The 16,604-nt window shown below is 37.8% G+C and overlaps 1 protein-coding gene across 1 annotated transcript; it reads right to left on the bottom strand.

Moving 5' to 3' along the window:
• Window positions 1-1,459: 1,459 nt before the first annotated feature.
• Window positions 1,460-5,282, bottom strand: LOC123768569 (zinc finger protein 493-like). Its single transcript, XM_069336201.1, has one exon. The coding sequence runs from the start codon at window positions 5,119-5,121 to the stop codon at window positions 3,814-3,816; it is 1,308 nt and encodes a 435-aa protein (XP_069192302.1). The 5' UTR covers window positions 5,122-5,282; the 3' UTR covers window positions 1,460-3,813.
• Between the last annotated feature and the right edge of the window lie 11,322 nt (window positions 5,283-16,604).

Genomic DNA, 16,604 nt, shown 5'->3' with positions numbered 1-16,604 from the left:
ATTTCTTCGTAAGTGGGTTTGCTACGAAGGTTCCTAAGTGCGCCCTAAGAAGATGCTTAGGTGCGATTCAATAAGGTATACTTAGGAAGAAAATTGTTGGTTCACCTGCGTGCCGATAGAGGTCACTACTGTGTTTCGTTTGGCCAATCAGAGAGCAGCAACATTCTTCATATTAAAGATTTAGCGCTTGCTTATCGGAGCTCTACTGCCTCCTATTTACGTCGAATTTTCTTATAAAATTAGTATATTTCGAAGTAAAACAATGTTTTTTCAACTTCTACAGCCAGCACCGACATTGTAGTAAACAAATATGTTACATTTGTTGTTTACCTACGTAATTCTAAGAGATACTGTGTAGCTGTCCTTGTTGCTCGGAAGATGCGCTGACAATTATTGTATATATTTACTGAATTTACCCAAGGGCCACTAACTATCTAGTGACTTCGAAGAGGACAGAAAGCCGGTGGCTTGTTAAAGGGCCCGCCAATTGTCTTAATGATATTTTTTAGCTGGAATTTGGCATTTACGGCTTCAGCGGGTAGGCTGTTCCATGGGTTTATAGTCCTCTTGGTGGAAAAAAAACATCTGTTTTCAGTCCTACTTGAGAGAACATACTCTCCAACACTATATCTGTGATTGTCCTGTTATCAGTGACTTCATTCCAAATGGTATGAGGTATTTTGAGCTCTGTAATTACTTCATACACTCAGGAATATTGGAAGATATTCTTGTGCTGCACCCAGATTTTGCCAGTGGAGGCTAATAGATCAGCATTAAGTATTTTGTTCTCTCCTAATTCCATGTATGACTGGCCATCCTGTGAGGTGAGGATGTTGGGTGAGCTTGTAGCTGGTTTTTTATCTACACTGTGTGGTCCTTTATACAGAATAGGGAAGCAGCACATTGCTGTGTATACCTAAACATGTTTAAAAAATACATTGTTTGAGAGGAGTTTTGTAGAAACTGGTAAGAGTAATTATAATATAATGTTTCCATGATTCAGTGCTTACCTCTTGTGAAAATTGCTTAGAGTTGTTTAGTCAGAGTTGATTTGTTTTTTGTATTGAGGCTCGTATTTTCTAAATTGATTCCATGTACAGTATGTCTAACCATCCTGTGAGATGGGAGTATTAGATAAATTTATAGCTAGTTTTTTATCTACACTGTGTAATATTCCATATAGACTAGGGTAGCAGCACATTGCTGTGTATACCTAATCTTCTTAATAAAAAAAATCAGTAATAAAGATTTTAAATTATAGTTTGTATTACAAATACAGTACTGTATTATCCTTATTTAATCATGTTGACCATGGATCATTAAGATCTCATGTTGATATGTAATGACAAGTCATATTTCTTTTGAACTGCTAATCATTCATTAAATTGTGCATTGTCTCAATTTTTCACTTCCTTGGATATACTGTACAGTACAAAAAGATAGGATAAAAATAAACCAGTAATATTTCTTTCATTATATTTTTCATTTAAATAACTGCATCAATATTTTTACAGCTGACAGGATTTGTTTTCCCATACAGGTGCATTATTTGTTAAAAAAAAATTTGGTTTATTGTTACACACAATGGTGCTACATAGCCTTCCCAGCTTGGTGCCTTCTTTTAATACTTACTGATTAAAAAATAAATAATAAATACATTTTATTCAGGAAAAGTACATACAGTTGATTTACAAACATAATGATGGATTTATAGGCAGAGCTAGTACATACAATACCTAAAGCCACTAATACTCATAGCATTTCGGGCAAGGTGTGGGGAAAAAAAACACAGACTAAAACTTAATAGTAATCGGGATTAGGTATAAATTGTGTTGAAAGAAGGAATAAAAAATACAAAAAGGGGGTTAACATAGCATAAATCAACAATTGCACATGTTGGTGAACAGCGTTGTTTAAAAAATAGCAAGACATGGGTTGACATTTAGGAGGTAAGTTAGGTTACATGGAGTTAATTTGGCAGTACTTGGTTTAACTCTTAAACTGGTTGAGAGAGGTACAGCCTTTGACATGATTCGGGAGGTCATTCCACATTCTGGGTCCCTTGATTTGTAGAGCACTTCTAGTTTGGTTACACACAGCCAAATTGAGTAACAGGAAGAGGTCTTGGACACAAATTTGTTCCATGCTAAATGTAGAGGAATCAGCTGAGTATTCCTCAAATAAAATAAGTTGCCTCAGCTAATAAGGTAAATAAAATAAGCATTTCTCAAATAAGTAGCTGCCTCGCCTCACTGCCTTACTGCTACATAGCCTTCCCGGCATGGTGCCTTCTTTTGATAATTACTTGTTCCACACCCAAATTGTATAACAGGAAGAGGTCTTGGACCCCTACTTCCCTCTCTCTTTTTTAATAATCTATATAGTCATAATTATAGCTTTAAGTATTCAATGAATAAAGTTTGTGACATTTTTACCCTTTTCCTTACCTAACATCATTTGTGCAGCATATTTTTATTTTATGTCTCACCCAGATTTAATTTCAAAATAAAACCAAACTAAATAAATTAGAAATGGGTATGTATAGCTAAGGTACATCCTTACTACTAGGTGAACAGGGGCATTTGGTGATAGTAAATGATCCCATCAGGCAGGGCTCATCACCTTCTCTCATATTTCATGTTCACCAGTGTTTATTTACTTAATAACTACTGGTATAATATCTTGCTATTATAAAACTAATTCTACTATCATCAAACACATATTTACTTCAAGTTTCAAGCAGAGAATGCATATATAACTAACACGAAGGACTCCTCTCCACTAGATTCACCAGCTATAATATTTTGGTCATGTTCCAATATCATAAATCGATCCCAGTGTTATGTAGAAGAGAAAAAATGACTTATATCCAGTTTACGTAAAGCTACGAGTGATCGAAACCACACTTAAATCCTGGAATGAACTTACGAAGGTTTTTCCACTTAGGGTAGTTAATTGAATACGGACGTAGCCGCCACGAAGGCGCTAAGACGGAAAACGCTCTTAGCTAAGAGGAAAAACCTTCGTAAGTACCTTCCTGAATCCGGCCCCAGATAATCGAGTGGAGACAGTATATATATATGTGACAAAAGTCAGACCACGGAGGAAGAATTGAAACAGGAATTTCTTTAAGTACTTTCGTATATTAATACATCTTCAGAAGGAATTAATACTGACTTAGTCACATTTTTCATCATGTGTTAATTTTCGTGATTTACACGCAAATATATATTTTATTAGAAAGAACTCTTCTCATGAAAGGATCAAACCTATGACTGACAGGGGCAATGAACCCCTTGACAAGTCCAGTACTCTGACCAACTGACCACCAGACAATTAAAAGTCATTGGAAGAGGAAGCTATTTCCCCCCAATGACCCAATTGCACTAGGTGTGTTTGTGTGTGTGTGCATTGGAATAGTTAAAGTTCAGTTAGTTAATTTAAAGTATATACTTATTTAAAAATGGTTAAAACAAAAATCTTTATATTTAATATCAAATTTTATAGATTCTTAAAAAAAAATCCATAGCCAAATGTATTTCACATACAATACAAGTTAGACAAAAATACTTTTGTAGGAAATCCAGGTGACAAGGGGATTGCACAGTATTTTCATAATGAAGTTTACAAGTTCCCCAAAAAACAAACAAACAGGCAACACTAGATTAGTACAATGGAAGTTAATGTCACCTAAGTTTTCTCATACAATTCTACTAAAATGACTGAAACTGTAAGCAATTTAAAAAATACACACTTTCAGATGTAAACACTTACATGTGCTCTTGTTAATTATATTGCTAGTTTCTCTGAACATTATTCCAAATTCATATGCACCATCCTATGTCTCTTCATGTGTCCAAGACGACGAAATGCTTGCCCACACTCAGGGCATATATGAGGTCTATCATCTGTATGCACGATCCTGTGAATCTTCACACTTCCAAGTTGATTGAATCTTTTCCCACACTTAGGACACTCGTGAGGCTTTTCATCTGTATGCACTATCCTGTGTCTCTTCATGTGTGTAAGACGACTAAATGATTTCCCACATTCAGGACACTTGTGAGGTTTAGCACCTGTATGAATCATCATGTGTCTCTTCATAGTTCCAAGCTGACTAAACCTTTCCCCACACTCAGGACATGCATGAGGTTTAACACCAATATGCACCATCCTGTGCCTCCTCATAGTTCCTGGAAGACTGAATCTTTTCCCACACTCGGGACATTCATGAGGCTTATCATCCTTATGCACTATCATGTGAGTTTTCATAGTTGAAAGTTGACTAAATGTTTTTCCACATTCGGGACATTCGTGACGTTTCTCACCTGTATGTACCACTCGGTGCCTCTTCATAGTTCCAAGATGATTGAAGCTTTTCCCACACTCAGGACATATATGAGGCTTAGCACCCATATGCACCCTCATGTGAGTCTTCATAGTTCCAAGTTTACTGAATTTTTTCCCACACTCAGGACACTCATGAGGCTTATCACCCACATGCACCATCATGTGAGTTTTCATAGTTGAACGTTGACTAAATATTTTCCCACACTTAGGACACTCATGAAGTTTAGACCTATCACGAAGTTTAGGCCTATCACAAAATTTAGACAAACTATCTTGCAGTTTAGGATTATCCTCCATTTTCCAATAATCGGGGCACTTGTTAGATTTAACACCTGTATGAACCAGCAAGTGTCTCTTCATAGTTCCAAGTTTACTGAATTTTTTCTCACACTCCGGACACTGGTGAGGTTTTGCCTTGTTCTTTGCTGTTTGCATAATGTTATCTCCTGATGACTCAAGGAGTTGGCTTGTGATGTGGGGCGTCTCATTGACACACAACACAAGGGGATCTTCTCCTGATGACGGCATGATTTGTATTGTGACGTCTGGCTCCTCCTGGACACATAACGCATTGTTATCTCCTTCCAATGACTGCATGAAATGTATTGTGACGTCTGGCTCCTCTTTGACACATACAAAATTTGTGACGTCTGGCTCCTCTTTGACACATATAAAATTGTTATCTTCTTCCGATGATTGCATGAGTTGTATTGTGGCGTCTGGCTGCCCCTTGACACACAATACATTATTATCTCCTTCCAATGACTGCATGAGTTGTCTTGTGACGTGAGACACCTCCTATACACGTAACGTGCCACTTGGTAGATTGATTTATAAAGGTGTGTTGTTGTGGTGGGTTAAAGGCAGCTATAGCACAAGGCAGAATGCACTATGTTCATCAATTCCGTCGCCGCCAACACAACAACAACATCCAGACCAACATGGCCGATTAGGAGAATGGGAAGTTTAAGGCGGGAGTTTCAAACAGAGATATTGTAGTTCATTTAAAAAAATTCAAATTCAAAATCAAATGTTTATTCAGGTAAAGTACATACATACAAGGTGTGATACAAATATTGATGAATTTATAGATAGAGCTAGCACATACAATGCCTAAAGCAAGTTAGTATTGGTGTTTAGCTCAGTCTGCACACAAGGAGACTGACTAGTATCAATCGCATTCTATACATCTTCCCCCATGCTGGGTACTGAGATGGAGACTCAGTCACCAGAAGAACTGGCTACTCCCCACGGCAATACTCACATGGACTCAGAAAGCAGCCAGTCAGTCGAGGAGAGTGAATTTGAGAGGAGTTTCAAAAAAAGTTTCAAAAACTGTGGGCATTCTTTCTAAGATCAGATATTATGTACCACGCCCTTCCCTGGTGACTCTCTATTACTCCCTTATCTATCCATATCTCAACTATGGTATTTGTGCTTGGGGCTCTACTACCCAAAATCACTTACGTCCTCTAATTACTCAACACAAAGCTGCTATTAGGACAATATCCAATTCTGGCCCCAGACACCACTCGATACCCCTACTTAAATCTCTGAATATGTTAGACATTAAGTCACTGCACATTCTCTCATGTGTATTATACATATATAAAACGCTAAACTATAATGCCAATCCTGATCTCATAGAAGTGTTCCCAGTTGTCTATGAAAGATATTGCATTTGATTTGCAATATCTTTCCAGCCGGCAATTGACACTAAGTGCCCTCGACATCCATTCATTTCCCACTCCCTTTCTTGGAAGAATGCCACATATGATCGGGATTCCTCCCTTGCTCCTAACTAATTCAATGGCTGTCCTGAATCTCTGTATTAGTTCCTCACTCCTATCTCGCCCAACATCATTACCCCCTGCACTAATACAAATAATGGGTTTGTTCCCATTTCCCGTCATAATATCATTCATGTTTCCAACAATATCACCAATTCCAGCTCCCGGATAGCAATCCCTTAATCTGTTCCCCCTATCTCTGGCCCAAAACGTTCTGTCTAAATACCTCCATTTGTGTTTCCCTGTTAGTTAACACTAAATCTAAAGTATTATTTTCCTGCTTTGGTTCCTTAATGTGTTGGCTCAGAAAGCAATCGCCAATTCTGCATCAACATCCGCCACCAAGATAATGTTAATAAAACAAGATTAAAACCAGTGCACTAAAACAGAAGAGATAAATAAGCAGGAAAAAAGAAGACCTCTCCTCCATTTTAAACTTAGACCCAAATATCACTGGAAAAAGGTTATCATGTATAACCAAACTCAATTACGGGCTCACCATAGCCCGTGCTACATGGACACTTCGTCCTGAGTAGCTAAATCTGAAACAACAACAACAGATTGATTGATGAAGATTAAGCCAACCAAAATGTGGCACGGGCATGAATAGCCCGTAAGTAGAGGTCCTTTGGAGCTATTACCAGTACCAATAGATACAGGAGATCGGTTGATGGATGGGATCATGATCGCTCGCAGTTTATGACCAGCAGGAATTTTGGTCGCCAGGTTGCAGTTTTAAGATTGATTGATTGATGAGGATTAAGCCACCCAAAAGGTGACACGGGCATGAATAGCCCGTAAGTGGTGGCCCTTTTGAGCCATTACCAGTATCAAGAGATGATACTGGAGATCTGTGGAGGTGCGACTGCACCCTGCGTGACGGGAGATGTCTCCCGGACCAAGTGGTGACCAGATGGTGTGCAGTTTTAAGTGCAAAGGGACGCTTTATATCGAAATGTATTATACGATTGATGAAGATTAAGCCACCCAAAAGGTAGCACGGGCATGAAAAGCCCGTAAGTGGTGGCCCTTTTGAGCCATTACCAGTATCAAGAGCTGATACTGGAGATCTGTGAAGGTGTGACTGCACCCTGCGTGACGGGATTGATTGATTGATGAAGATTAAGCCACCCAAGAGGTGGCACGGGCATGAATAGCCCGTAAGTGGTACAATTGTTTTTTTTCTCAGTATTCTGAGTTTGCATTTAACCATCAAGCTGTTATCGTGGGGGAGGATACTGCTTCACAGTCTTTATGAGGGTGTCCAGCTGCTGGACACCTTTGTTGACCAGGAGAGTGGCTGTGTTGATGGCTTCAGGGTGGCCACTGCATGATTCAGGAACTCTTAAAGCTCTTCTAAGGTCATTGGTTGCTTCACATTCCAGAAGATAGTGAAGTAATGGCTTTTCTGTGACAGTTTGGCAGAAGATGCACTCTCTCTGTCGGGGTTCACCAATCCCCCAGTTGCATCTGTAACCTAGACGTAGTCTAGTGAAGTGAGAGGGTTAATTCATTAGCTCATTCGCCTCTCATTAGTCTATTCGCCGAAGCTTCATTTATCTCTGACATTCTATCCCCAGTACTCTGTAAGGTCAATCATATCATCATTATCTCACTAATAGTATTTCTTGGGCCATGAGAATAATCTTGGGATTATTCCCATGGCTTCATTTTGTACTTTCTCCAACTTGTTTAGTCTGCCTTTACCATAACAGGGGCAGCATAATCAATAAGAGATCTCACATTATGCAATGTGATTACCATTGGAATGTGAAATACAGAATATGATTAATAATTGTGTACTGTATGGTTCTGTGAGCCCCTTGAGGGGACCTTATATAGACGAGCTAGTTACGAGGTAGATGGTGTTGAGATTGCGAAGTAGAATTGCGAAAGGGATCTGGGAGTTATGATTAGTAAGAATTTAAAATCAAAGGATCAATGCATGAATGTTCCTAATAAGGCAAATAGGACACTGGGGTTTTATAATCGAAGCGTTAGTAACAAGACACCTGGTGTTGTTTTTCAGCTATATCTTGCTCTGGTTAGGCCCCATTTAGATTATGCAGTTCAGTTTTGGTCGCCGTACTATAGAATGAATATAAATTCTCTTGAACGTGTCCAGCGTAGGATGACAAAGTTAATTCCCCGAACTAGAAATCTTTCATATGAAGAAAGATTAACAAAGCTTAAGTTGCATTCACTGGAAAGACGAAGAGTTAGGGTAAGACATGATAGAGGTTTACAAGTGGATGCATAAGAACATAAGAAAAAAGGCAACTGCAGAAGGCCTATTGGCCCATACGAAGCAGCTGCTATTTATAACCACCCAATCCCACTCATATACATGTAAAACCCACGCTTGAAACAACCGAGGGACCCCACCTCCACCACGTTACGCGGCAATTGGTTCCACAAATCAACAACCCTGTTACTGAACCAGTATTTACCCAAGTCTTTCCTAAATCTAAACTTATCCAATTTATACCCATTGTTTCGTGTTCTGTCTTGAGTTGATAATTTTAATACCCTATTATTTCCATTCACCCACTTGTAAACCTCTATCATGTCACCCCTAACTCTTCGCCTTTCCAGTGAATGCAACTTAAGCTTTGTTAATCTTTCTTCATATGAAAGATTTCTAATTTGGGGAATTAACTTAGTCATCCTACGCTGGACACGTTCAAGTGAATTTATATTCATTCTTTAGTACGGCGACCAAAACTGGACTGCATAATCTAAATGGGGCCTAACCAGAGCAAGAAATAGCTGAAGAACCACACCAGGTGTCTTGTTACTAATGTTTCGATTAATAAATCCCATTTATTAATCGATTAATAATCTCATTCGATTAATAAATCCAATTAATATCCCCTTTGTTATGTCCATTACATAAGAACAAAGGCAACTGCAGAAGCCCCACACGAGGCAGCTCCAGTTACCTTGTTCTTATAATCTTATGACGAGGGGTAGAACTAGCCAAAGCTACTCTATCCTTTTGAAATGTACTTCCTTTTCTCAATAAACTTGAGCCATTTCATGAACTTACGTCAAGTTCTGAAATTCATGAACTTACATCAATTTATGGTGAAGAATGTAATATCAACCGATTTACTTGTAGGTGACGTGTAGGTAACCTCCCGATAAATATGGCCCTGGTCATGGGGTTAGCTTCACACATCATTCGTGCTAGCTCCAGTCAAGAGCTGTTACATTATACGGACCAGCTCCAGCCGTCGGTATAATGCAGGATTCAGGTTCATTGCTCAGCTCGACACCATCTCATAAATCATTTAATGATTATGTAGAAGACATAGATTCTCTCACAGGTGCAAGTTCTGATAAATCATTGAAAGTTATTGCGGAGGATCCGGATTCATCGTTCTGGACCACATCGTCTGATTCATCATTTAGCATTCTCGAGCAAGATTCAGATTCGTCTTTCAGCACAGCGCCGTGTGATACATCACTTTACATTCTTGCTGAGGATCAAGATTCATCATTCAGCACCGCGCCGTCTGATATATCATTTAGCATTCTTGGGGAGGATGAAGATTCATCATTCAGCACAGCTCTGTCTGATATATCACTTAATATTCTTGCGGAGGATGAAGACTCATCATTCAGCACAGCTCTGTCTGATATATCACTTTATATTCTTGCGGATGATCAAGACTCATCATTTAGCATTCTTGGAGAGGATTAAGATTCATCATTCAGCACAGTGCCGTCTATCATTTAATATTCTTGTAGAGTATCAAGATTCATTGTTCAGTGCCACAGCGTCGTTTAACATTCTTGTGTTGGATCCAGATTCATCATTTAACATTCTTGAGAGAGATCATCGTCAGCTCAGCGCCAACTGATTTATCATTTGATGCGAAGGATCTACATTCAACTTTCAGCACAGCATCATCTGATTCATCATTTCATGCTGTTATGGAGGTTCCCGACATCGTTCCACACTTCATAACATGATTCTTCATTAAGTGTTCTTACAGCAAGTATGGAAAAGTCGCGAGCGTCATAATTGTTCCCCAAGTTCTGAAGGTCTCGACAGCCTTGCATCTGAGTCCAAGCGTCCACCACGACTCTAATATATACGATATAGGTGTCATCGACTTTTCTGGCTATAACAGAAAAGGTTTCAATTTACATGGTCGTAAATGTTCTTTCTGTATTATCAATGCAGCTATTGATAATATATTTATCAATAGCTGCAATGATAGCTATTGATAAGCTATATTTGTAAGGTAGAGTTTACTAAAGATTTCAACTTAGGTCGCGGAATCAAAACTTTGAATTCGATCCATTCAATAGTGAGAATTTAATTAAAACTAATCGTTTAATGTCTTTTAATTATACAAGAATAATTTTTTTATAGAATTGAAAATTATAATTTTGTTTAGCTTAATATGCTAACTCATGAAATATGATAATTTAATGACCTCTTCTTTTGATTTTATGAAATATTGCTGTAGAATTAGGCAATGATTTTCTCATCAATAAAATTAAAAAATACTGAGAGAGTTGTATTAATCTGATTACTAGAAAAATGTACAATATGGATTCCATCCACTTAGGCTTATTTCCACGGAAGTGTGGATATAAATAATTAATACGATATTGGCTTTACCTAAGATACTTACCATAAATTGTAATTGTAATTGTAATTACCATAAATTTGTAATTGTATTTGTGCTGCTTTTTCAACAATGTTCCCCCCTCTTTTACCTCTATTTTTATTTGTACTCAACACATTTTGTTCTTTTTACCGATTAGTTTTAAGCTTTAGTCATTAGTGTTTTTTCCTGCCCGAAACGCTTTGCGTAATAGTGGCTTTAGGCATTGTATGTACTAGCTCTATCTATAAAGCCAACAAACTTTGTAAAATCTCTTTATGTATGTACCTTTACCTAAATAACTTGACTAACAAAAGCGGGAATATTGAAAAAGAAGAATTACAATTAGTTGAGTATTATCTCGACAAACAATACAATAAAGAGCCAACAAAGGAAAAAATAAAATTTTACATTTAGTGGAGACAAATAACATCAAAATAGTGGCGAGCGAGGCAACTGTGATCAGAATCTATTCAGCTTTAACTTGGCATGGAATAGCTGTACTAGGCTGTCAGATTTCAGATATGGTGATATGCAGGCGATGAGTCACAATAACGTGGCTGAAGTATGTTGACCAGACCACACACTAGAAATTGAAGGGACGACGACGTTTCGGTCCGTCCTGGACCATTCTCAAGTCGATTGTGAGAATGAGAATCAAGAGATTGTGACATTCACAATCGACTTGAGAATGGTCCAGGACGGACCGAAACGTCGTCGTCCCTTCAATTTCTAGTGTGTGGTCTGGTCAATATGGTGATATTTTAGGATATTTTGATATTTTCGTAAGAAGGATAAATTGAGTAAAGTGCTGGAGCACAGCAGTTTGAACCTGTGTCATGAAGAACGCCAGACGTGTGCCATTCACCAGGGCACAGTATGCTGAAAGCTGTTCAGCCCTTGACACGACTGTATTCTCTCTGTAAGTAAGTGGACACCTGTTGCCACTTACACCTACTTCGTCCAAATGTCGAAGTAAGTGGCAACCTGTTGGCACTAACGCTTTTACGAAAAGCCGGCATGCCTTCTGGAGTAGGAATTGTCATGATTATGAGCCAAGCTGAAACTGCCTTCAGGGGAGAGTTCCCAGCCTTTTCTCTCCATTTTATTTAATTATAATTATGTATATTTGTTCATGAGGGTATATGTTAGAGACGAAAAAAGGTAGATAAAATAAAATTGAATTTCAGTAACTTTAATACGGGAGCTGGAATTGGTGATATTGTTGGAAACATGAATGATATTATGACAGGAAATGGGAACAAACCCATTATTTGTATTAGTGCAGGGGGTAATGATGTTGGACGAGTTAGGAGTGAGGAACTAATACAGAGATTCAGGACAGCCATTGAATTAGTTAGGAGCAAGGGAGGAATACCGATCATTTGTGGCATTCTTCCAAGAAAGGGAGTGGGAAATGAATGGATGTCAAGGGCACTTGGTGTCAATTGCCGGCTGGAAAGATATTGCAAATCAAATGCAATATCTTTCATAGACAACTGGGAACACTTCTATGGAAGAAATGAAATGTATGCTCGTGATGGGGTGCATCTATCGAGAGCTGGGGTTGTTGCTGTTACGAACTCGTTGGAAGAAGTGGTTAGAGGTGTTTGTTTGGGTTTAAACTGTTAGTAGATAGAGGTATGGGAATTGATTTGGAGGAAGGAGGTAATAAAAGTATGTGTTTGTGGGAGAAAGGAATTGGCAAAATGATCAGGGAAAGAGAAGGGCCTCAAAATAACAATTCACTTAGGATATATTACACTAACAGTAGAAGTCTAAGAAATAAAATTAACGAATTAAATGCTCTTGTCTGCACAGAAAAAAATAGATATTATTGCACTTACCGAAACTTGGATGAATGTAGAAAATAGAGAACTATTAGCTGAATTTCAAATAAATGGATTTAAACTATTTCACACAGATAGATATATTAGACGAGGAGGTGGAGTAGCCATATATGTTAGGGACAATTTGAAATGTAGTCTCAAAGAGGGAATCAAAACTGAGCCACACACAGAAACTATTTGGATAGAATTAAACGAAAAAGCTAATAATATTATAATAGGAGTTATATATAGGCCACCAAATTTAGACAGAATGGAAGCAAAGCACCTATGGGATGAAATATCTAGAGCATCTAGATTTAACAGTATTTATGTCATGGGTGACTTTAATTTTAGTGGAATAAACTGGTTGAACAAAACAGGGAATAGTGAAGCAGAAGATTTTCTAGAATTAATTGACGATTGCTTTCTTACGCAACACATTAAGAAACCAACACGGGAAAATAATATTTTAGATTTAGTGTTAACTAACAGGGAAACACAAATTAATGACATCGAAATCGGGAGTGAGCTAGGGAACAGTGATCACAAAGAAATCAGATTTAGCATAGAATGGAATAGACCAGTAGGAGAAAATTCTGTTAAAGTGCCAGATTTTCGAAAAGCTGATTTTAATAGCCTAAGAAATTTTTTGGGTCAAATTGATTGGAAAGTCTTGGGTATGGGGTGTGGGCCGGTCTTGGAGCGAGACATGAACCCAGCGATAGGTGACTTAAATGGGGATTTCGATGTGGATTCAATATATAACTTATTTAAGAATATTCTAAACAAAGCACAGGAACGTAGTATACCATACAAATTGAATAGATCGAATACTAATGACCCAAAGTGGATAACAAAGAATTTGATGAACCTTATAGGTAAAAAGAGAGCTTGGTACAAAAGGATTAAAAATGGGGAGGTCACTTTAGAACAGGAATTCGTACAACTGGTTAGAAATGTTAAAAAAGAGATAAGGAAAACAAAAAGAAATTATGAAGTTCGCATAGCAGGGCAAGCAAAGACAAATCCTAAAGGATTTTTTCAGTTATAAGAACATAAGAACAAAGGCAACTGCAGAAGGCCTCTTGGCCCATACGAGGCAGCTCCTATTTATAACCACCCAATCCCACTCATATACATGTCCAACCCATGCTTGAAACAATCGAGGGACCCCACCTCCACAATGTTACGCGGCAATTGGTTCCACAAATCAACAACCCTGTTACTGAGCCAGTATTTACCCAAGTCTTTCCTAAATCTAAACTTATCCAATTTATCCAATTGTTGCTCTCCAAGAGACCAGACTTCATGGATCAGGGGCCAGATTCACGAAGGTACTTACGAAGGTTTTTCTTCTTAGCTACGAATATTTTCCTTCTTAGCGCCTTCGTGGCGGCTACGTCGGTATACAAGTAGCTACACTAAGTCGAAAAACCTTCGTAAGTTTGGTCCGGGAGCTAAGTGTGGTTTTGACCACTCGTAGCTTTACGTAAACTGGATATAACTCAATTTTTCTCTACTACATAACACTGGGATCGATTTTAAGATTTTGGAACAAAAACAAAAGATTATAAAAATTGAATCTTGCGAAGAGGAGTCCTTCGTGTTAGTTATATATGCATTCTCTGCTTGAAACTTTGAGTAAATATGTCTTTTATGATATTAGAATTAGTTTTATAATAGCAAGATATTATACCCGTAGTTATTAAGTAAATAAACACTGGTGAACATGAAATATAAGAGAAGGTGATGAGCCCTGCCTGATGGGATCATTTACTATCACCAAATGCCTCTGTTAGTAGTAGGGTTGGCGGTCCACAGACGAATTTTTGTTTTTGGGGAAATTCGTCTGTGGGCCCCAAGGGTTTCAGGTAAATTTAGAAATTCGTCTGTGGGCCCCAAGGGTTTCAGGTAAATTTAGAAATTCGTCTGTGGACCGCCAGGGTTTTCCGGCGAATTTGGGGAGTCACAGATTTAGAAGTAAGGAATTCTTATGAGGAAAATAATTTCTGAGATTTTAGAAGTTTGTTAAGGTTTCTTATGATGAAAATAAGTAGGAAAATCTTAATGAAAAGTTTTAGAAAAAATCGTGTTTGTGTCACAGCATTTCCAGGTAAACTCTATGGACAACCTTTGCCTGTTTTCAATCACACATTTTCAAAGAGCATTTTCAGAGAATATTGTCTTAGACGTTTTGTTAAGGAAAACGTACAACTTAGCCATAACATTTAGTTTCATATCCATTTACGGCTATTTCACCTGTAAAGACCAAAATTGAACAGAGCCCAGTTTTAAGCTCATATTTCATCAGAGTCCAGTTTATACCTAAAAATGAACAGAGTCTACTTTGAGAGCAAAATTCATCAGAGTCCAGTTTTCTAGCAATTTTCATCAGTGTCCTGTAATCTGTGAAAACTTGACAGAGTCCATTTTATACCCAATTTTCATCAGAGTCCAATTTATACCGAAAATTCGCCAGAGTTTACTTTGAGAGCAAAATTCGTCAGAGACAGTTTTAAGCTCATATTTCATCAGAGTCCAGTTTATACCGAAAATTCGCCAGAGTCTACTTTGAGAGCAAAAATTCGTCAGAGACAGTTTTAGCTCATATTTCATCAGAGTCCTGTAATCTGCGAAAATTTGACAGAGTCCATTTTATACCCAATTTTCGTCAGAGTCTACTTTGTGAGCAAAATTAGTCAGAGACAGTATTTAGCTCATATTTCATCAGAGTCCAATTATCAACAGAAATTCGCCAGAGTCTACTTTGAGATCAAAATTAGTCAGAGACAGTTTTAAGCTCATATTTCATCAGAGACCATTTTATACCTAAAAATGAACAGAGTCTACTTTAAGAGCAAAATTCGTCAGAGACAGTTTTAAGCTCAAATTTCATCAGAGTCCAGTTTATACCGAAAATTCGCCAGAGTCTACTTTGTGCCAAAATATTCAGAGTCCAGTTCATGATCGAAATTAATCAGAGTCCAATTAAAGACCCAAATTTGACAGAGACCACATTTTCGCTACTAGCAGTCCAATCCCCCTGAAATTTTAAACAGTCATATTTCAGACGTAGTAAATAAGATCAAGTCAGTTACTGAGCTCCAGCTCTTGTCCCCCACCCTCTTCCACCCTCAAGTCTTTGTAAATAAACCATCAATTTCCCCGAAATTTTTACCCTCTGTATTTCAGACATAGTAAATATGAAGTAACAAATATAAAACTCTAGCTCTTGTCCTCTGTCCAAGTTCACTCCTGTAAATTCATTACTATCAATCCAAATCCCCCTGAGATTTAAACACCCAACTACATTTTCAGACATAGTAAATAAAAACCAGTTCAGTTATCAAGTTTCAACTCTTGTGCCCCAGCTTAGTTCATTTTGTACAAGTTCTTTATTTCCAACACTATATCACATGAGATTTAAGATCACCTTATTTCTAACGTAGTAAAATTAATCAGGGCATTAACCAAGCTCCATTCCCTCAGCCTTAGATCATCAGACATAAATATTTTCGATCAAGTCCGTCTCCAGCTTAACTCTTACCCTTTTCCCTCCCTTACCTTCTCATCCCCAACTTATCCAAACCTTCAATAATCGTACTGTATTTGCATATTTTCTCTATATTCACTGTGTTCTTCGTATTCTCATCCGTGTTCATTCCATGTTCTATAAATGTTCACAGCAAGCTCAGTTCAAATTTTTTCTGCCATTTTCCCCGTATGTTCACTATGTTCTTTGTCATATTTTCATGTGCATCATATGTTCTCTGTATAACTTTTTATACTCAATATTCATGTTCTCAAATGTTCTTAGCTTGTTCTTCACACGTTCAGTGTTCATTCTTTGTATTCCCTATGTTCCTTATCATGTCTTCATATTCTCTATAAGTTCTTATTCCCTGCATGTTCACTCTATTCATCAACTTTTTCTTACGTGTTTTCTGTGTTCACCGTATGTTCACTGTGTTCATTCCCTTACTTAACCTCAATTTTTTTATGTTCTTTGTTCT

Source organism: Procambarus clarkii, chromosome 35 (assembly GCF_040958095.1).
Source record: "Procambarus clarkii isolate CNS0578487 chromosome 35, FALCON_Pclarkii_2.0, whole genome shotgun sequence".
Classification (NCBI taxonomy): domain Eukaryota; kingdom Metazoa; phylum Arthropoda; class Malacostraca; order Decapoda; family Cambaridae; genus Procambarus; species Procambarus clarkii.
The sequence above is the reverse complement of the archived record's forward strand: the minus strand, read 5'-3'. Positions and strand labels throughout refer to the sequence as shown.